General features: G+C 47.4%; 1 protein-coding gene and 1 long non-coding RNA gene across 5 annotated transcripts in view; one reads left to right on the forward strand and one right to left on the reverse strand.

Annotated features, from left to right (window-relative positions):
• Positions 1-7: 7 nt before the first annotated feature.
• On the forward strand, positions 8-19,003 carry LOC124101529 (uncharacterized). 4 transcript variants are annotated; one of them, XR_009228037.1, is made up of 7 exons: positions 8-531; positions 1,214-1,285; positions 1,468-1,651; positions 9,286-9,476; positions 10,096-10,146; positions 11,210-16,323; positions 17,880-19,003. It is a non-coding gene; the product is annotated as an uncharacterized LOC124101529 (long non-coding RNA). The 4 variants fall into 4 exon arrangements; XR_006854636.2 differs by lacking the exon at positions 1,468-1,651; XR_009228038.1 differs by lacking the exon at positions 1,468-1,651 and having other exon boundaries at positions 11,263-16,323.
• A 2,431-nt stretch (positions 19,004-21,434) lies between these two features.
• LOC124101527 (mitochondrial Rho GTPase 1) overlaps positions 21,435-22,750 on the reverse strand; it is a 36,931-nt gene continuing 35,615 nt past the window's right edge. Inside the window, exon 9 of the mRNA XM_046457543.1 lies at positions 21,435-22,506. Coding sequence (XP_046313499.1) covers positions 22,498-22,506 — 9 coding nt within the window. The 3' untranslated portion in view covers positions 21,435-22,497. The remainder of the gene's footprint in view (positions 22,507-22,750) is intronic.

Raw genomic sequence — 22,750 nt, forward strand, 5'->3', positions numbered from 1 at the left:
CCCCCCCCCCCATCCTCGCCAGCACTTATTGTTGTTTGACTTCATAATGGCTGCCTTTCTGACTGGAGTGAGATGGTATCTTAGGGTGGTTTTGATTTGCATTTCTCTGATTGCTAGAGATGGTGAGCATTTTTTCATGTATTTGTTAATTGATGGTGTGTCCTCTTCTGAGAAGTTTCTGTCCAAGTCCTTGGGCCATTTGTTGATTGGGTTATCTGCTTTTTTGTTGTTTAACTTTTTGAGTTCTTTGTACACTCTAGAGATTAGAGCTCTATCTGATGTTTGAGGGGTAAAAATTGGTTCCCAGGATGTAGGCTCCCTATTCACCTCGCATATTATTTCTCTTGCTGAGAAAAAACTTTTTCAGTTTGAATTCGTCCCATTTGTTGATTCTTGGTTTTAACTCTTGTGCTATAGGAGTCTTATTAAGGAATTTGGGGCCTGCCCCCACGAGATGAAGATGAGGACCAACTTTATCTTCTATTAGACGCAGAGTCTCTGGTCTGATTCCTCAGTCTGCCGTCTTGAAAGGTACCTAAACACGCTCCCCGAGGGAAGAAGCCCCTCATCCCTGGAGCCACCATCCCACCTGGGGTTTCTGACAGGAAGAAGCCCAGAGCCCCCACCTCTGCCAGCTGTCAGTAGTTTGGACACCTGGGATCTCCAGGTCCAGGGGTAGCTCCATTCCCACCATTGATAGCAGGCCCCCAGCCTGGGCAGCCCAACCCACTCAGCCCTTGGTGCTGACAGACGTAGAAATCCCACCGTGGGGGCCCGTGCCAGCACCCACACACATTCTGCTGGCAGCCAGGCTGCAAGTCCACTGGATCAACTAGTCCATCAGCCTCTGCAGCTGCTACTCAGAGGCCAGGGACTGTGAACAGTGTTTGTCCCAAGAACAGGCAGCCCCAGTCAGCATGGGACAACCAAGATTCATCCCCCTTAATGCTGCCAGTGTCAGTTGCCTCAATTGCAACTTGGAGGACAGATTTGTCCCCAGTTCTTCCATCTCCCATGGCAGAAATGGGCATCTGCTAAAAAAGTAGAGGGACCCCCCCAAACCAGAGAACACCATGGGGCAAGTTTGGGATAGAACAGCTCCAGGGCCTGCCCCTAGGCAGAGCACCACCATGAGGACCAAGGGAGAGAAGGCAAAATACAAACCAGGGTAAGCAACCACTGATGTTTGTGCAATTCATGCCGTCCCCCAAAGCCTGACCGTGCAGAACCCCTGAAGCTCTCCTGGGAGGAACCATCACCACCTTCAGAAAGGCCACCTTGACTTGTAAGTTTGTCCCCATGCAATCCAGGAACCTGGGAGCCCAAACTAGCTCCCGGATCTCATATCTGTCTTTGGGGTTCTGTTCATCTCCTCCCCAAGTAAAGGAAAGAGAAACATGAGACAGCATTTACAGGGTAAATGGGGCTTCGACATATTCAGCGCCACTAACTAGACCATCCCTATAGTGGTCACTTTACAGGGGACGAAAACCAACTCTGTTCTTGGAGCCACGAGGGCCACTCCTTTAAGTGCCAAAAGGCGCCCCCTTACAGGAACCCTGAATTCCACCTCGGAGCATCAATACCTCCATGAACCAGGCTGCATATATTTACAGAGGGAATCATATCACCCATTTCCCTGGTGGTAAAGGTGAGGCTCTGGGAAAGGACATGAATTATGAGTTAGTCAAGGTCCTGCCTGGAAGAGCTGGGACTGGAATTCTGGAAATCTGGCTCCAGAGCCTCATGTGCAGAACCCTGCAGGGGAGGCCTGATGCCGGGAGCTTGGAAGGGGGGGACCCATCAAGTTGGGGTGGGGGGCTCAGAGAAGAATGAAGAGATGGGTGTGGCTGGGGAATTCGTCCAGAGGGGGAGACCAATAGGAGAGGGAGGGGATCGAGTGAGGGGACTGCATGAGCAAGGCCAGGCAGCAGGAGTGTGTGGGTCAGGCAGAGGAATGACCTGTGAGCAGCTGGGGGTGCAGGGATGGAGGGGGACAGGATTCAGAAGGAAAAGAAGGTTGGGCCACACCATGGAACGAGCCAGGTCTGGCAGGGAGACACCACCCCTCCCTGCTCCATCCTCCAACTGTCTTTGAGTCTGTGCCTTGAACTTCCCCAAACCCTCCCTTCTCACCACCTCCACTGGCCCTATTCCACCCCTCCCAGCTCTCACCTCCTCCCTGCCTCGCCCATAACAAGACAAAATGCTCAAAGCTGCTGGCCATTTCCATGTAGCTCTTTTCCCTGCACCTTGTCCCCACATCTGTCTTAACTTGAACTCCAGGTCGGCTCTGTAGGGGCAGTGGTGGGTGACACACAGGATCTCCCTGCTTTAGAGCTGGAGAAACTGAGGCCCAGAGAAGTAATTTCTACTTCTATTTCAGATCTTGAGCCATCACCCCCTTGAGGAAGCCCTCCCTGCCCTCTCTACTACCCTGTCAGGCCTGGTTTTTGGTTATTTGTTCTCAGAGGACCAAGGATTTTTGCTGTAGAGAACTGGCCTCAGGTTGTCACTGTCTATTCATTCACATGGATTAGTTTATGTCTTTCTATCTCACTTGGCATGCAGGGGACACTGGAGAAACACTGAGCGACTGAATGACAGTTTGGGTTCTTGTGACAAGTAACAAGAAGAGGTGTTAGTAGAACATGGATGGGGCACCACATGGTCCCCACTTGGGGTATAAAAAGTCTAGGAAGCTTCTATAAGGGGGTGATGACCTGGTTGGAGCTTGAAACCTGAGTTGCTGGTAGCAGCTGGAACATGCAGGATGGTACCTGGCAGGAGGTGAGCCCCTGGCTCCTGTCACCTTCAGGAATCTGGGTTCAAGGTCCAGTGGTCTAGGTAGCTGGGAATGTGGGCCTGTGAAGGCCTCTGCCCCGAGCTCCATACCCCAGGTGACCTTGAGGCAGGCAGGGTGGCACACCCTTCCTCTGCTCACTCCCCTTTGTCCAGTGGTAGCCAAGGGGCATCTGACTCACCTCCTCTTTGCCCCACTTCCCCACAGTGAGATTTATTTTAAACTTACCTGAAAATCCCTCCAGCCTTCCTGATTCAGCCACCCTGTCCTCTGTGATTCTCTTGTGAAGGTCAACTGAGGGTCCCTGGAGGACTGCAGCCCATGCACCTCACTGGCTCAGCTCACCCACCCCACCCTGTGGCTCTCCACTCTCCCCCACCAGGTGGCAGAGGCCTCTGGAGGTCTTCCCACCAGGAGTCTAGAACAGGCTTATTTATGTAGAATAAAAAAATTACGTATTTCATCCCATTTTCCTGGTCTTTGACAAAACAATTCTATTTGCATAAGACTAATAATTCAGTGACCTCCTTAAAGGCCATTTTTCTCTTGATTCTGGCCCATACAGAGGCCATGCTCTGTTAGAGTGGGAAAATAATTTTTTCTTGGTCACAGATTTATAGCTATAAGCAGAGCACTCTGTGAAAATTCTTTCTAGTGAGTAGTCTGGGCTTAATATTTCCTATACTTACATATTATGAAGGAGACCTTCCAAACATTGTGGTTCCTCTGTGCACCTCATATCCCTTCTCATTATCTGGACCACAAGCCAATTTCAAATTTCCCCATCCAAGCAAATGGCCTAAGGACAGAGAACTCCCAGATGCTCAAACAACAAGGAAACCAGAGAGCCAGGACAGGGCCTCTGTAGTAGTGAGGAGCCTGACCAGAGAGCCAAGTAAAATGAAAGGCTCCTGCTACCCAACTCTGAGGGCAAAGCTGCCAGGAAGTGAGAGGGAAGGGGACATCATGTCTCTGAGCCTCCACTTTGCCCCAGGATCACAGAGGTCAGGGTGAGACCTGTGCTATGCATCTAAGCAGTCTGCCACCAGGTCCCATGTGGGAGAAGGTGGATGTCATCTTAGCAAAAGAGTTTTCTCTTGGACCCCACAGGAGTGGGTCCTGACCTGGAAGAGGATGGTCTGGTGGCTGGTCCAGCTGAGCTGCCAGGTTGAGAGGCCAGCACAGATGTGCACCTAGATGCAGCCTTGCTCATGGTGGTGCTGGTGCCCCGAGGCAAACTTGGGCATTTCTGCTTGGGTGGGCCCTTTGGGGATGGCACTGAAAGGAGGGGCCTAGGTGGCTCCAAGATCATGGTTGCTGTTTGTCCTGTGTAACTTGGTCACCATGGAAATACTCTGGTGGTGGGGGCCACAGAGAGTCAGGCCCAAGCTTGCCTCATAGGTCTGTCTGGTGCTCGAGGGTCCCTCCTCTTAGAAAGGAGATGCTCATTACTCACAGGCTGCTCCCAGGTTCTCTGCTCTCAGGTTCCACTGAGGACACTGCCAAGGGCATAGTCATGCAAGTTGGTCTTTCTGGGGTGGTGCTGGCCCCTCGATTTCTGCTTGGGTGGCCTTTGTGTCAAGCATTAAATGGAGGGGCATTGGTGACTCCCTGCTCATGTTTGCTGCTTGTCTTTTGTCCCTTGGTCACTGGAGGTATTCTGGTTAGAGGTGCTGCAGGTTTTCATGCTCCAGGCTTGCTGTCTGGGCTTGGAGTTTCTCTTCTTTTGGAGCAGATGCTCAGTGCTCCAAAGGCCAGTAGCACATCTGGAGGGAGGTCTGTAGTCGTAGAAGCCAGTGATTCCACAGCATGGACTTTCAAGTGCAGGTGGCCTTTCTGGAAATGGTGTTGGTCCCCTGCATTGATCGTAGGGGTTTCTGCTTCGGATGACTTTGGAGATGGCAGTAAAATTAGAAGCACCCATAGCTAGGGTGTCTTAGCAGGTCCTAAGCTGGACCCATGGTGCCCAAGTCCTGGAAAGTCCCACAAAGGAGAATAAGCCAGGGCAGTCCCTGCCAGAACCTGGACTCTCCAGCCTTTGAACCCAAAGGTGCAGGATGCCAGCCTTGCCTGCCTTGAGTGTAGTAGTTGTCAAGTGCTTCACAGTCGTTGCACAGGAGCATTGCTGGCACAGTCAGGCATTTCATTGAGATGAATCCAAACCAGGGGAACAGGTTTTTGAGCAGTATTGGATGTGGGAATATATAATGTGATTGGCTTTCTAGAAGGTAACCTCATCGCCATGGTTCCTGATGGGCACTGCTGAAAATACAGAACCATCCGGAGGACTGAAAATTTGATGAGTCATTCATTTATTTATTTTTATACCAGATATTGAACCTGGGGTTCTTAACCACTAAGACACATCCTCAGACTTTTTTTTTTAAATATGTTTATTTAGAGACAGAGTCTAGCTAAGTTGCTTCGGACCTCTCTAGTTTGCTGAGGCTAGTTTTGAACTCCATATTTTCCTGTCCCATCTTCCCCAATGCTTGGACTACGGGTGTGTGCCTCCAAGCCCTGCTGGGCCTTTCATTTTGGCCAGATCTGAGCCTCTTAGTACTTTTGTTAGGAAATGGCCAGGAGGAGGGAGAGTGGATCTTAAATGGATGGTTTGTTATTGTAAAGGGCTGGGGATTATAGTTTGAATTAATCTAACAGTCTTCTTAATATTGTCCTGAGCATTGAATTTACCCATATTGACCCTACCTCTCCCCCTGCCCAATGCCACTGTGGATCACTGAGGGTTCTCTATGGTCCGAGTTCAGCCACAACCCTTTTCTTGGTTACTTCTCATAATGACACACCCATGAACTGCATGTCTTGACTGGTAACTAAAGCTTTCGTTGGTGGTGCTTTCAAATATGAAACTATAAATTTGTTATCAAGTGACTTGTCTAGAAATCATTTTCTTCCAAATTGTTCCAAAGAGGTCAGACTGGAAGAGGACCTAGTCACTTGCCAGGCTGACCTTCTTCAGGTGTTCCAGCCCCTCAGTGATTTCCATCAGTTCCCCCTCTTTGTAAAATCATGCAATAGACTTGTGTTTGGGGAAGCAGCAGGCTTAGGATTGAAGCAGGAGTTCAATAGAGGTTTTCAGCAGGAGGCTATGATAGGAGTCCTCAGTGCTTCCCCAGTGAGCTTGCCTTTTAATAGCAGGTAACCCTGGGAATGGGACAGCTATCAACAACTAATAGATATCAGTACTCACATGAAACAGCTGATGTGCTGTGTTCACCAGCCTATTCTTTTTTTTTTTTTTTTTGATATTGTTTTTTAGTTGTCAATGGACCTTTATTTTATTTATTTATATGTGCTGCTGAAAATTGAGCCCAGTGCCTCACACATGCTAGGCAAGCACTCTACCACTGACCCAAACCCCAGCCCCATCAGCCTATTCTTTAAGAAGAAAGGATGTTCATAACCTGTTAGTGTCAGGAAAGCCAAAGGAGCACATGTACTAGTCTCTGGGGAGTAGTAGCCTTCTAGGGCAGGCTCCCTGACTGTGTGTTAATTAAGTGTCCTGGTCCATGTGAGCAAGATGAAAGTCAACCTCAGTGTGAACTGGGAAGCGCAGAGCTGATGACCAAAGAGAGCTGTTCTTTGACACTGCATTTCCTTCATCTATTGTGTTTAGCATGAGGAAGATTTTTTTTTTCCTTGTGGAAACTGAGTTAATAGGTGGTAAATAAATATCTTAGTTGCTTCTGATGTGGCTGAGGAGCACTTTCAAGTGTTTAAAAAACTGGTTTCTGTATATCATTGTATAGCTAATTGCAATTCTTATGAAACCTTCTCATAGGCTGTTTCTGGTTTTATTGGGATTTTTTTCAGCTGCATTGTGAATTGGATGAAGGACATTTTCCCTTCTTATAAATGGTTTTGTGGAATTTTGAGATTTGGGTTTTTATTCACATTTGAAGGGAATAAATCAACCAGCCTTAAGAACATGACATCTTTCTGATGGATAGAAGCAATTCAAGGAAGAATAAGGATGATGTCTTTTAGAAATGCTATAGGAATATTTGTTTGGGGGTCAATAAATAACATGCTTAGAGTTTAATAAATATTTTGTTATGTCATCGTAGTTTCTACATTTTTGTATTCTAGTAGAATTTTATCTAGTTTTAATATTTGTTTTTGAGCAGACATCTTTATCTTGAGAGATATCATTTAGTGTTACTTTTCAAAATTTGCAGCTGTGTAAATCCAGATGCTTGATGAAGCTGCTCTAGTGTGAGGAAAGCCTCTCCTGTTAGGCCAGGAGCCTGTAAGGCACCATCAGCACATATGAAACCTGCTATGTATTATAAGCAACTTGAAATAGCACAGAAGCTGCAAGTGCATTTAGGTCATTTGGAAGTTGAATTCTTGTCATATCTTTGCTTAATATATCTTCTCCCCTTTAGTTCTTTCTTATAGTAATTTGAAGCTGGTGAATTTACTGGTATTTTCAGGAGAGCATATACGATTAAAATATTTTTCAATTCAGTATCAGTTCAAAGAACTTAGCATCACCTGCCTCTCACCTTTGGTGGGAAGGTAATGAGCAGCCACTTAGCTCTGTGTGCACAAGGATGATGGTCCTGAGTCTCCTGGGATGGCTAGCTAAATCTGGAAGTTCCTTAGGAGATGGAAAGACATCAGCTCCTCATGTTCCATTCAACAGTGAGCACAGGGCGCTCAGTGAACATGCATTCGGTTTGTGAGTGTCCCCTGCAGGGACTGGTCTCCTATTCCCTTTCCAGACCTCAAAGCTGAATTGTCTGTCTTTCTCTCTGCTCCAGTAGCCTCAGCTATTGAGTACTATTGCCTCTGAGATGCTTCTTTGTTCATACTACTGGGATCTTGCCTCCAAAGTTTAGTTGGAAGAATAGGAGGAAACTGTTGCTTTAAACTGCACACAAAACAAAAGCGAGTGGCTTTGCCTTTCCCTAAAGACATGGAGATAGAGAAGTCCGTTTCCGTGGTCGTGGCCATGCTATGGAAGAAATTCTTGGCCATTCCACACCATCCTTGCTTCTTATATGTTTTGTGCATCAGTGAATTTTTTAGCCCTAGCATTTTCACCTATGGGAGGCGTGTAGAAACAGAGGCACAGAAATGCCAGCTCCTTGCCATTTCATGGGGTCCTCAGGTCTCTGCCTGCTGCCCCACCAACTTTCCCCACAAACCTCTGGAATTTCAGCAGTGCCCTCTGCTGTGGGCCTGTGGAGCCAGACTAAGTTAGACTTCCCGTGACTCAAACTTGGAAGTGATACCCCATGAGGCTTGTTGATTTCTGTTTCTTAGAAACCAGATGCTGATGTGGATCCACTGAGAGAGGAGGGAGCTACAGGCTTTGGGCACAGGATGCTGTGGTGTTTGAAATCCCCTGTAGTGTACCCCATCATACGATCGGAAGAGACATTGGGGCAATTTGATTTCGCACAGGAATTAGAATTCTATGGCAAAGGGGAGGCTATCTCTGAAAATAACCCTCCAGTGGTGCAGAGTGGGGACCATGGCCAAGAGAGGAGCTGACTTTCCCTCTGTCACTGTGGGACTCAGGTCATGGTAAAGTTGGATGTCATCCTTTGTCCCTTAACTTCCTATGTCATGTTATCTGTATATTTGTGCATTAGAGACGCATGACTCCTGGATTAGGGTTTCTCAGGGAGTCCATGTATGTGTGGGCACATGTCCCTGATGACAACCTCTAAAGCAGATGCTAGAATGACCCCTGGGAACATGTTGAGAAGCTATGGAGGCCCTGCAAGGCACAATGACTTCCTCAGGGCCACACACATACCCACAAGAAGGGGAAGGGTCTCAACCAAGCTCTGTCTCCCCAAACCAAGGGAGCTGGCTCCACCCGGGCCTGTCTGAGGGCCTGATCCAGGGTGTGTTGGTGTAACTGGGTCCACCTGTGCCTATGTCATGGGAAGACTGCAGCCCAGTGGGCCATTGGAACCATCTTGTGTAAGAAAGGGACTCAGCAAAGGACTTCCTGAGACAGTGACCTCACTTCCTTGGCCATGGAACTCACAGAACTTGGAACCCTGGTAGCTAGGCACTCACAGTCCACAAACAGTCCCAGTCTGCTCACTGGTGTTGAGACAGCAAGCCCAGAGCCATGAGTTCTTGTTGTCTACAGATCTGTGGGTGCTTAAGCCTCAGGGCTTTTCCTGAGTGTGGAGGTGCTGGGTCAGCGCTGTGTCCCAACGACTCTGGCAATTTTTCCCAAGGAGACCAGAAGTGAGACAGGACAGGGCACCACAGGTGTCCATAGTTTAACCCACATTCAGATTCCCCTTTCAAAAGTGCCAGATCTCACCAGGTTTGTGTGTGTGTGTGTGTGTGTGTGTGTGTGTGTGTGTGTGATGTCTCCTGAGAATATGGAGGGAAAATATTTTGATTTCCCCTGACGTATGGCAGTGATTCCTTTTGCAAATGGCTACCGTTTTCCTGTTGAAATGTCCCTCTTTGATTGCCCATCCTAGGGAGAAGATGACCAAGGCTCATCAGTGGATGTGTCCTGTCTTGTGGAAACCCTCACAGTACTTCTCTGGGAGCTCGAGGACGGCCTGGTGCCTGCCCTGCAGCAGGGGAACACCCCCTATGTCCATGGGGTTTTGTATTTGTACCAAGATTTGGCCAGTACCCAGAAGGCTCTGGAGCTGCTGGGTAAAAGGTGTGTATGACCTCCAAGCCCTGGCCCATGGCCATCTCCTGGCCTGGTGTTGGGAATGCCGGGCATCACTCTGAACCTCCGTCAGCTCTGAGGAAAGTAGGGTTTTTCAGAGGAGAACTCTGCCTGGGTGTTTAGAAATCCAAGTAGGATGAGCCCTAGGAGTGTTTGCCTCAGAGTGGTCCTGGGACACAGGCTGGCGATGGCTCTGGCCTTTCCCTGGGGGCCTGTCCCCTCCCTGAGAGGAAGTTCTCTGCCTCAGACCTCACTCTTCTGAGGCCTCAGGAAAAGCAGTTTCCACATTTGGGAAGGAGTCTGTGGGTTGCATCTGGGAGGGTTCCAACCTGCCTGTAGACAGAACAGGGACCCCTGGGGTCAACTGAGAGGGTCCTGGCCCTGAGGTAGCCAGGCAGCAGGTGGGTGGGTTCATTCATGGCTCAAATATATATGAAGCACCTACCTTTGGCAGGCACTTGGCCTATCATTTAGGAATCAGTGCAGACAAACTCTCCCAGCCCTCCTGAGCTCCCGTTATTGTCAGTAAGTTAGTCAAGTCCACCAGGCATCTCGACAGATGAGGGACACAGGATATTAGAGGTCACAGCCTCCTGGTATTCTCTAGGTATGGACGCCTCCAGCCATATGTTGAGGAGGAGTACCTTCAAGACAAGAAGTGAGTGGTCTTTGGGCCAAGAGGGAGGGCTGCTGTCTCCAGAGTGGTCACTTGGGGGGCTGTTGTAGAGGATGGCTGGGCAGACCTCAGGGTCTACCCTGTTGTTTCCCAGCAGAGGACAGAGGTCTGGGGCTTACTCTGTAGAAGGAACAAAGCAAGCTGTGGTGGGATTCTGGGTACCCAAGGAAGAGAGGCGTGGCTGGAGCCTCAGAGCCAGGCCCTGTGAGGATCCCTCTCCAGCACAGCCAATCCCAGCCTGGATTGCCCATGTTTTTTTTGTATAGAGACTGGACAGAAAGTGAGGGGAGAATCCTACCCACACATGTGCCTCACAGTTTTGCCCCCTTTGCTCTGCTGCATGTGACCTGCTTGGACACTCTCTGGGAAGCTCCCCATGCAGGGGGCCTTGGGAGGTTCCAGCTGAAGGAGAGGCCCTTTACATCATTATCTTCCAGTTGGTACAGGTGGTGACCCAAGCTGCCATCCCATTCTTTCAAAGTCAGCCATCTTCCCTGGCAGCTACATAAAATTCACACACACACAAATGCCAGAGGCAGGGGGTCAAGAAACGATTAGACCAGAAGCCTCCACTTCTCCTAGAATGTTTTCTCGCTGCCCTAGTTCTAAAGTCCTTGAGGGCACCTCCCACGTGTGAGCACCTGCGCATTGTGCCAGATGCCCCACCACAGCTATCCGCCTCCTCCCACTAAAACTGTCTATTTTATTTTTTGTGATGGTGGTTTTTTTTAAATGTCTGGGATGGCATTGTAAGTATTTTAGTAACAAACATTTATGTTGACACAATAGTGCTCAATCCATTCACCAGGCTGTGCCACCCCCAGCACTGAGTAGCTGAAGATGGAGAGCCCCCTTAGAGCACAGGGGTCCTGTGGGGCCCCTGTGCATGGAGCCGAGATGACTGCCTAAAGGGTGGTGAGGATTTCAGGGCATTTTATCCCCTACTGTGTTCTGTGACGTTAACTGGGTTAGATGTCATGTGACACTACAAACCCTGTTCATATAAGACAGCAAACTTAATCTGTGTCTTCTTATTGCTCCACAGATCATGACTCACCAGAGTAATTAACTGGTCTAACAATATTGAAGTTAGACCAGTTAATTACTCTGTAATGGACTGAAGAGTTGGAATAAAAGGAAGAGTTCCAAGTTTTGCATTCCAAATAGAAAGCTGTGCCTTGGGCTGGGCTGTAGCTCAGTGGCAGAGTGCTTGCCTAGAATGTATGAGGCACTGAGTTCAATCCTTAGCACTACAAAAAACAAAACAAAACAAAACAAAACAACTAAACAAAGAAAGGCATGCTGTTGATCTAAAACTATTAAAAGAAGAAAGAAAGAAAGAAAAAGAAAAAAAAAAGCTGTGCCTCTTGAATAATTAGTCCCAATGAGAATGCAAGGGAAATGTTCATAAAGAAAATTAAAGTGCTGCTCCAGGGCATAGGTGAATGATAAGAAAGCAAAACAGCTGATAGGGATAAAGTTTTCATAGTCTGGAGAACAGGTGAAACAAGCCACGTTCCCTTAAGCCAAAACCGCATCCAGATAAGGCCAAAACATTAGATTTTTCTGATGCCAAGAGAAGGGAGAAAGCTCCAGAAGAAGTCTGAAGGTGGCAGAATTTGGTTCATGATGTTCGAAGCAAGCGGCCCATCTCCATATAAGACAAGTGCAGGGTGAAGCAGCAATTGCTGATGTAGAAGCTACAGCAAGTCATGAAGAAGATCTTGCTAAGCTATCTGATGAAGACGCGATATGGTTGAGTTTCTCGGTGTCCCCCAAAAGCTCATGGGTGAGACAATGCAAGAAGGTTTAGAGGGGAAATGATCCTGTTATGAGAGCCTAAAGCCAATTAGTGAATTAATCCCCTGGCAGGATGAACAGGTGGCACAGATAAAATGGGGTGCCCACACCCTCCCCAAGCCTGGAGGTGTAGGCGCCACCTGTGGAGGAGTCCAGTTGCAGTGTGGAAGTGAAGAGCAGCCACCCTCAACGTTCCACATTAGGGTTCCACATTGGAGGTTCCCAGCAACCAGCGGCATCCCTCTGCGGGCAGGTCGTTCATCAGGGAGCCTAGGCGCCCTAAGGCCCTTTGGGGAGTCCAGTTGAATCGGTGGCTGCATGGAAATAGGCGTCCAAATAGGAGCATCCTCATCCATTGGCGGTGGCGGGAGTCTGCTTCCAGTGCAGTGGAGGTGTTGGCAGCATTTCTGGTGGCCAGGTCGGGACTCCAGTGGCCACAGTGTGGAGCACTGGCTGTGGCGACAGCGACAGCGTAGGGCAGCGGGCCTCAGAGTCAGAGGGCGACCAGAGGATGGGGTGCCCTGTGCTGTGGCTGCCCCAGGCCACTTGTCTTGCTCCTGGCAGGGCCTGCCTGCTCAGGAAGCAGGACACGGCAGGCGGCGGTACCCACACAGCCTCTGAGGACCTTATGCTGAGCACGCAGGCGGCGCCTGGCACCGGCACTGAGCCCCCCGGGTGGCAGCTCGCCCCACCCCGAGTTCGCCCTGCCCCTCCCTGGGTTGCGGCCTCTGCGGGGGAAGTAGGCCCGCTGCCAGCCGGGGCAGCCTTTAAAGAGGACACCCACCCTCCCCAGCGACATCTCTCCTGGGCTGTGGCCACTGAGAGCAGAGGCAGTGGGGGGTGGGGCTACAAATCCTCCCCCTCAAAACGCATCCCTGGGGCGGGACAAGGGTGGAGGGCATAGATGGCAGAGGGAACCCCAAGACGTGCTGTCCTTGGTCTTGGTCTTCTGCCACCCTTAGACACAGAAATGTACTTTAAAAAAATTAATTAGCTGTAATTAGTTGTACATAACAGCAGAATTCACTTTGGTTCATTGTACAGAAATGGAGCACAGCTTTTCATTTCTCTGGTAGAACACGATGTAGAGTTGCACCATATGTGCAGTCCTGCATGTACCTAGGGTAATGATATCCCTCTCATTCCACCCTCTTTCCTACCCCATGCCTGTCCCTCCTATCCTTCCCCTTTGCCCCAAGTTCCTCCATTCTTCCCTTGCCCCCCTCATTATGGATCAGCATCCACTTATCAGGGAGAACATTCAGCCTGTTGTTTTTGAGGATTAGCTTTTTTCATTTACATAACTGCCGCCAGACTGCGGCAGTTGCTTGTATTCTTGTTAACTGCCATTCTGGCTGGAGTAAGATTGTCTTAGAGTAGTTTTGATTTGCATTTCTCTAATTTCTGGTGAAGTTGAACATATTTTCATATATTTGTTGATCGACTGTGTATCTTCTTCTGTGAAGTGTCTGCCCATTTCCTTAGCCCATTTATTGATTGGGGTATTTATTCTTTGGATGTTGACGTTTTTGAGTTTTTTATATATCCTGGAAATTAGTGTTTTATCTAATGTGCGTGTAGTAAAGATGTTCTCCCACTCTGTGAGCTCTCTCTTCATATTATTGTTTCCTTTGCTGAGAAGAAGCTTTTAAGTTTGAATCCATCCCATTATTAATTCTTGATTTTATTTCTTAAGTACAGGGTCTCTGGTCTAATTCCTAGGTCCTTGATCTACTCTGAGTGTTTGTGCAAGGTGAGAGATCGTGGTTTAATTTCAGTCTGCTACATATGGATTTACAGTTTCCCCAGCACCATTGTTGAAGAGGCTATCCTTTAGCTAATGTATGTTTTCGGCACCTTTGTCAAGAATGAGATAACTACATTTATGTGGGTTTTTCTCTGTATCTTCTATTTTGTACCATTGGTCTACATGTGTATTTTGGTGCCAATAGCATGCCGTTTTTGTTACTACAGATCTGTAGTAGTTTAAGGTTTGATATTGTGATGTCTCCTACTTCACTCTTTTTGCTAAGGATTGCTTTGTCAATAAGGATTTCTCTGTGTCTATTTTTCCAAATGAATTTCATGATTACTTTTTCTATTTCTATGAGGAATGTTATTGGGATTTTAATTGGAATCACATTAAATCTGTATAAGGTTTATGATAGTGTGGCCATTTTGACAATATTAATTCCATGAGGGAGGAATTGGAATCAGGTACCTGCTCAAAAGGGGAGGGATCCGATAGCCACGCCCACCTCAAAATGGCAAGGAATGCTTTCCAAGATGTAGTGGGTGTGCTTCCAGAGCCGGGTGTCTGGTGATGTCAGGGGAACCGATGGCCTTGTGCTGTGGGGAGGTAGCAGCTGAGTGACCTGCATGGGAGTGGAGTGAGTCTCGGCCTTCTGCAGATGTGTTGGTAGGTGGTTCTGCTAAGGCGCTGGCCAAGTCTTAAGTGAACTGCAACTTTGGCTTTGGGTCCTGCTCGGACACTGAGGCCCTGAGTCCTGCGCGAGGTCACAGCGCTGGTCATTTCTGTAGAGAGAAGCTGTAAAGGGGCCTCTAACACTCTCAAGAGATGCAGAATTCCTACTAGGAGAGATCTGGATCACAGAGCAACACAGATGCTGCTTCCCTCTGGTCCGCCATCTTTGAAAGTCTTTTCAATTTCTTTCTTTAGTTTTCATTGTATAGGTCTTTCATCTCTTTTGTTAAATTTATACCCAAATATTTCATTTTTGAGGCTATTGTGAATGGGATAGTTTTCCTAATTTCTCTTTCAGAGGGTTCATCACTAATAGATAGAAATGCATTTGATTTATGAATATTGATTTCATATCCTGTGACATTGCTGAATTTGTTAATATTAGAAGTTTTCTGGTGGAGTTTTTTTTGGATCCTCTATGTGTAGAATCATGTCATCAGCAAATAGGGATAGTTTGAGTTCTTCTTCCCCTATTCCTATCCCTTTAATTTCTTTCATCTACAGCTCTGTCGTGTAGTCTAAGCTGTAGTGGAGTTTAAACAGCAGTATAGTTTAAACTCTGGCTAGAGTATCAGGGACTATGTAGAGTAGAAGGTGAGAGAGGGCATCCTTGTCCTGTTCCAGTTCTGAGAGGAAATGCTTCCAATCAGAAATGCACTTTGAGGATGAAGAGGTCCTAGTTCCTCTGCTCTCTCCCCCCACAGCCCAGGTGGGATGTCTCTGAGGAAGGTGGGGGTCCTCTCCCAAGGCTGCCCCACCTGGCAGATGGCCTAGTTCCCCTGCAGAGGCCACATCGGGGATGGGGCGAGCAGCCACCCGGTGGGCTCATGGCCAGTGCCAGGCGAGGCAGGTGTGGGCAGCCTAAGGTCCTCAGCAGCTGCCTGGGTATTGCCACCCCCCTCGTGCTGCTTCCTGAACAGGCCGATCAGCCAGGACCAAGACCCAGGGCCTGGAACAGCCACTGCAGAGGCCATTCCAGCCTCTCGTCGCCCTTCCACTCTGAGGCTCACTGCCCTGCGCCCTCGCTGCCGCCACCAGCCTGGAGCTCTTCACTGTAGCCACCGGACTCCCCACATGGTCGCCAGATGCCACTGCAGCAGGATTCCTGTTACCCCAGCAGGATGAAGATGCTCACCACTGGACGCCTCTGTGTCCTCAGCCCCGTTTCCAGACTCTACTGGTGCTGCCGCCACCGTGCAGCAACCAAACTCCCAAACCCCAGCTGGACTATGATGCTGCCCACCAAGGGCCCAACGTCAATGCCCTTCACCCCCCGCCATGATGCCTGACTCCAGTGCCCCATGCCGGCTCCCGGATGAAGCTGCATGTTGCTGCTGCCACCACCAGACTCCATCATGGACGCAAGACAGCGATACTCAGCACTGGATGCCCACTTCACCCACTGCAGTCAGACTCCTGTGGCACTGCAGGACAGAAATGATCATGGCAACATCCCTCTGTTGTCACCACAGCAGCTTCTGGACTCTTCTGCTGCCACCACCGCTGTGAGTATGCAGCAAGGGATCTCCCAAACTGCAGCTGGATGCCAACACCTCAGCTGTTGCCACCCCCATGCCAACTCTCAACTCCGGACCTCCCTCGCCTGATGCCCTACGCCTGAAGCAGCTACATGTTGCTGCTGCTGCCACCAGATGCTACCACTCCATGAGGCCTCTTCAGTGATTCCATCCCAAAGATGCTGCTGTGCTGCCCAAGACCACAGAAGCTGGGAAGTTGGGCAGTCTCCATCGCAGTCGCCTCATCAGTGCCCACCGCTTGCCGCCTGCCTTTCCTCCCCCAGGACCACCCACCAGTCCTTCTGGGCCCTTGAGCAGGAGTTGTGCTGACTCAGGGAACTCATCCAAGGAAAATAAGTGAGTACTTTAAACAAAGGTTGCAGTCCTCACAGCAGGCAGTGGGCGGGGCTAGGTGGGTCCAGCCTGCTGGTGAGGGGGCAAGGGTGGAGCTACTGGCCTCCTCTGGACCTTGACCCTGTGGGGCAAGCTGGAGAGGGATCTCTGGCTGCTCTGGGAGCCCAGCCTGGAAGCAGCTTCCTAACTCACCCTCACACTCCTCTCTGAAGGGGACTCTGGATTCCAGAGAAAGCCATCTGGGCTCTTGGGCTCTGGGCAGTGGTATGAGCCAGACTGGACAGACTCCACCCACCTGGACTTGGGGAAAAGCCCCCTCTTGGGAAAATACCCTCCTAGAACTACCAAACTTAGTCTGACATTGGCTTCTTCCATGAGATTATCAAGAAAGGAAAAATATGTTACCTAGTTTTGTCTTGCAAAGGGTAGTGTGGGGAGAGGCAAAGGCATCAGAGTTGGTAGAGCTGAATTCACATCCCTTTTAACTGGGTGACCTTGTCCAGGGTCCAGAACTAGGTACAACCTTGGTTTTGCATCTGGTAAAACAAAGATGGTGAGGATGATAAGCTATCACCATCTGTCATAGCTGGAGACCTAATTCGTAGTTCATAAATCTGACTATTCCAATAACTTAAGAAAATGACAAAGAAGGCACACAACCACACAGAAGTACCTTTTCAATAATCCAGGGTTGGCTCTGTGAACGTAAGGGCCCATGGAAAGACATAGAGCCACTGGAATTCTTTATTTTTACATAGGAGACACACAAGGGGAGTTTCCATAGAACATTTTATCCTAAAAAGGGCAAAGGGGTCGGAATACAAGGGAACAGATGAGTGTAACTCAACCCCAGTGGGTGATGCCTACACCTGGAGCCATGCCTTGTTATCTGAGCTGGGGTGACGCCACATTACTGCAACCTGGCACTGCCCTGCCAGACTGAATGCAGTAATTGTTCAGAACCCGGTGCATCAGGGCTTAAAGGCGTCTGCATCCAAGGCAGCTCCCGACAATAAGCCATGGGCAAATCAAGTTGTTCTGCACGACCTCACCTTGGGAGCCAGGTAGGCATTCAGCAATATTTCCATGCAGAAATATATTCTCAGACTAAAGGTGACACACCTAGAAGTGCACCTTTGGATGACAACTGACCTGTGAGGTAGGGAGTTGAAATTTACATCACGTTTTTAGAGGAAATAATAATATATGGAAGGTCATAAACCAAAGCATGAAATGTTGGGTCAGGCTCATGGAATTAAAAGCTGTTTTCAAATTTGTTTAAAGTTACATTGAGATAAATCTATGTAGTTCAAACTTTCCAGGATATCCCCCACCTCTGACGCACACACAGGGAGCAGTGTCCACAACTTTTTTACTCCTCTTTACAGCATCACCAAATGTATGTGTGTGTGTGTGTGTGTATACACACACACACACACATACACATATATATACTCGCACACATATACATGATGTATTATGTAATATTTTGTTCTTTTTGGTTTGTTTTTAGACTGTCTGTAATAGAATCTCATATACATTCTTTTGCTCCCCTTCAGCTGACCATCAGGAAGAAGGAAACACCAGAGAAGCTTGAGGATCAGAAGGACACTAGCCCTGCTCTGGTCACCCTGGAAGCTGGCTAGCCTGCACCCACCAAAGCCTGAGGAAACAGCAGCCCTGCTTCAGCCACTTGAGGGCTGGCTGATCAATGCAAGGAGGAAAATAAACTAAGCAACAGGACAAATGGACTGTTTCATCCTGTAAGAGGGCTCTCATACTGTGGTGCATTGCCACCCCTTACTTCTGTCATATACACAGTCCTCTCCTTGGTCTTTACTACAGGACTGACAACCACCAAACACATAGCTAACCCATAATGGGGGGCGGGGCAAGGGAAGATGGGAGGGACTTTGGATTGGGCTGAGGGGAGTGTGGGAGGGGAGGGGATATGGGAGTGGGAAGGATGGTGGAATGAGGTGGATTGTATTAATCTATGTACATGTATGATTGCAGGAATGGGGTGACTGTGCACTGTGTCTAACCAGAGAAATGAAAAGTTGCCTCCATTTGTGTTTAATAGTCAAAATGCATTCTGCTGTTAAATATAACTAATTGAAAAAAAATTCATAAAGGTCTAAGGCTTAAAAGGAAGTTTAGACACTTTAATGGTCATAAAAATATATACATTTTTCTTGTATAAAATTTAAACTTATTAATTAAATTGAAAAAAAAAAGCCAACTAGCACATGTACTAGTTCAAACCTGAAAGGGCATTAAGGCTTGGGAACCAAGCTCACTCTTTGGAGGATGGTTTTTCTATTCTTGGTGGATTCAAAAGTTTAATTGACATAGTATGGATTATGCTATTGTTTATTGCTTTCATATTTGTCTCCCTTTTACAATGAAACATTGGGTCAACTACAGAAGCAGCTATTGGGGTGGGGAGGGAGTAACAGAGAGAGAAATTAAGATTATGGCATTATATAAAATGTTGAGCCTAGAAGATAATGATGTTTTTTTATTTAAAGGGTTAAATAATGAGCATCAGAGGGGGTAACGATGTACCACAAATACTCCAAATGATGTAGTGTCCAAAAGATCCCCACCTTAATTGTAACATATAAGCCTTTCTCCTAGTAAACAAGATTTTTTTTTTTTTTTAAAGTCAACAGGATTTCTAGAGAGCTCATTGTGGTTTAGCTCCTCTTTATTGTAAAGGTCAGGTTTCTCTTTCTTGTAAAAGTTAGGTCTGCAGGGCTGGGGTTGTGGCTCAGTGTTAGAACACTTACCTAGCAGGTGTGAGGCACTGGGTTTGATTCTTACACCACATAAAAATAAGGTATTGTGCCCATCTACAACTTAAAAAAAAAGTTATGTCTGCAATCAAGCTTGTTGACGTACAAAAGTTAAATCTTGTGAAACCTCTGTCCAATCTAAGAACATGGAATAAAAATAGCTATTATGTTAACCATTGTGTTGTGTAACCATTCACTGAGTAGAAATCCCAGAGAGCTTCCATACCTGGGGTCCAGGGATTTTTTGGCATTAGCCCCTCTGGATTACACCAGCTTAAATAAACCTTGTTCCTGCACATTTCTCAAGTGTCCAGCCTCCTCTGTCCTACATCAATACCTGCTTGAAATGCTAGAATGTCCCCATTCTTGAAGGACACTCAGAGACAGTCTCTCTGGCTCTGCCACAGTATGAATTCTATCCAAAGATATTAATCACAAAAAACTAAAGGGAGATTACACTATAGTGACCTCCTGGGGGGAGATTCAGTGTTGCATGATGAAACTTGTATACATATATTGTATTGCTATGATATACCCTGTAAAGTATAGAAATGATACATCTGAATAAACATGTTTTGTGAGAAATTGAATGTCATGTTTGCATTTGGGGTTGTTTCTGATATTATGCTGTAATAATATTTAATGATGTGATTACATTTTTTTTAAATCTGAAAAAGACATCAGAATTTTGTACAGTAACATTGTTAGTAAAGGGGATATTTTGGTGATTAGAATTCATGCTTTCCTGTTTTTAAAAGTTTACATGTTGAATTAAAGCTTTGCAGCAGACATCAACTCCATTAGAACCTCGGTCTGGTGAAGCCACAGCATGGTGCCTGACCAGGGAAGTGCCCATGTGTGCCTGGTTCTTTGACACCTAGTAGATAGAAGCCCTGACCTAGGGGGTGGGACCTGCATTCCTGCCCCCTTACTTGCTTACACTGGGGCACCTTGACTGATGTGCTCTGCTTTAATCTCTCATCTGTGAGAATATTTGCCCAATGTGCCATGGGGCTGTTGAAGATCCGTGATGAAATTTATGAAGTTTAACTAAGTCTGGTTGGACTACAGCGTGAGGAGTGGGGCACCCTGCCAAAGCTGTCTATGAGACTGCCCCCACCCTCTCTCTACCTGCTTTCCTGTATGGTCCCTGTGGAAGGCAGGGGGACTGCTGTTCATCTGCCATGCAGCCTGCAGTTCCAAAGAGTGGGAGATGTTAGGTAGCAGTGAGTAGTGAGAAGTGAAATGCAAGCCAATATCAGGGCAAGGTCATGGGTTTTCCTTAAGTTACTTTTAAGGTTTTCTTTAAATTAATTTTAAGGCAAGTAGGTACTCAGATAATGCAGGAAAACAACAAGTATACAAATAAAGAGAACAAAAGGAGCCAAATAAGAAATACATCAAAGGTTTAATGGGGGCTATTCCTAACTCTTGACAGGGTCAGTTGAGGTCATTGTAAAGCTAGAATTGATGGCCACAGGTGTCCCAATTCTCACATTAACATAGGATTGACTCGTAAATAACACTCCCCTCCCTAGGTGGACACCATGACAGTTCTGGAAAGGACCAACTAGGGCCCAAAACTCTACCACCTGACATGAAGGAGTTGAACCCTGATTGTCAAATAGTGCTGAAGGTGGACCCCAGCTCTCAGGGCACCCCTAAAACACCAATCCATTTGGAGACAGCATTGTTCCATTTGTCGTTCTCGGCTGGGAGAAGACCCACTCAGGAGTGCTCTTTGTTTGAGCCTTACTCTACTTTTACTTATAATGAAGCTCTCCTGCATGGCTTTTTGAGTCTGTAATTTCTCTTTTTTTGGAACACAAGCACTGAGGTTTGGAGGTTCAACTCCCCACTCTCCTGGAGTCCCTTGTCAACCCTAATGACTTGCATCTTGGTGTACCATTGCAGTAAGATGAGTTTCTTGTTTGGAGCTAAAGTTTTATGGCAATGACTGAGGCATCCTATGAATCCATGAGTGGTGATAGCAGCAGAAGCTTTATGAATAGGGAAAGAACACTCACATTTGGTCGTTGTATTTACTCCTGTGAACCACCATGTTTCTGCTAGTGTTTGTGAGCAACTCTGCCATCTCCAGGACTCTGTGTCAGCTTGTTATCAGCAGGAGGAACATGCACCAGTGGAGTAGCTAGGTCAATCCAGGTAGGAAGGAGCCCATGTTCTGCCCAGGCATACACTTCCTTTCAGAAATGTGGGGTGATAACGGGATTCCAGAATGTGGGTCCCCAGTTCTAGACCATACTTCCAACGGGAACTTAAAAATCTCTTCACACAGAAATCATTAGGCTCAAATGGTTTCACCAGCAAGTTTTATCAAACGTCTAAGGAGCAAATAATTTCATTCTTACACAAAATTCTCCAGGGTACTGAAAAAGGACATTCCTTATTTCACATGAACTTTAGGCCACTCTAATAAACATGGGTGCAAAATTCTTCACTAAACATTAGCAAATCAAGTGCAGTGTAGCAAATGTGTTTTTTATCACTGGTCCCAGAAATGCTATACATAATTGTATCAAGGGGAAAATACATACACACATACATTTATCCGAGAATGAAAGATTTAATATGTGAAAATCAATGTGATCCTCCATCTCAGTAGAGTGAAGGAGGAACATGATATGATTTTCTCACTAGAGGCAGAAAAGCACTTCATGCTAAGTGACATGCAGGGCATTAGAATAAAGAGCTACTTCCCTTTTCTGTTCCAGAGCAGCTTCAAAAGTGCTAACCACTCTTTTGTAAGGCTGGTGGATATTTTAGGGATGCAGGTTGGGCAGTATGAAGGGTTCATTCTTACAAATCCATACTAAATCAATATCACTTTGACATCTGTTTACATCTGTTCACATAACTTGGAGGGAATCTGGTGATGTAACAAAATGTAGAAAAAAGAAATGCTTTGGAAAGGAGAGGAGGAGCTAGTCCTGGGTAGGCATCGGCATCCACATTTTGAACTGCTACAGCCCATCAGTCCCCCTGACTATCTTCAGCCTTGGCCTTTGGACGGGGCCAGCCCAGCAGCATGGGCAGGTGGGCAGGTCGACAGGGCACTGAGGCCAGGAAAATCTTCTCGAAGAAGAAGAACTTGGTCACAGGTCTCCATGGACAGGAGCAAGGCAGAGAAGAACCAAGACAGTTTCTTCTCCAATGCAAATCCCAGCAGCCACTTCCTCTCAGGCTTCTCAGACCAGATCTTAATTGGAATCCTCTTTGCTGAATCCATGGGAACCCACAGACTTCATTTGGGGCAGGTTGCAAGCTGGGCTGAGGCATAAATCTGAGCTCTGGGACACACATTGGTACTATTTCCTGGGCAGGGATGGCAGTGTCCCCTCTGTTACCCAAGGAAGGACTATGGTCCCTGTGGGGCAACAAGTTCCAGACAGGAGTGGGGTCTCTGTAAGCTCTTTACACATCAACTTTGCTCAATTTATCTTAACCCTAAATTAAAGAATATATTTAACTCCTTAAAAAAGGGAAATTCTCTTCTAAGTACTTGGAGAAGACCAGGGAGGCTGTGGTATTTGGTCCAGTGAGACTGTTGGCTTCAGAATCCTGCCCCGGGTTTCACTGGGGCCATAGGATGGAAGTGAAGATGTCAAAGG

The sequence above is a fragment of the Marmota monax genome, unplaced genomic scaffold (genome assembly GCF_021218885.2).
Source record: "Marmota monax isolate L192 unplaced genomic scaffold, Marmota_monax_Labrador192_F-V1.1 WCK01_AAM20220418_F8-fsc01400, whole genome shotgun sequence".
Classification (NCBI taxonomy): domain Eukaryota; kingdom Metazoa; phylum Chordata; class Mammalia; order Rodentia; family Sciuridae; genus Marmota; species Marmota monax.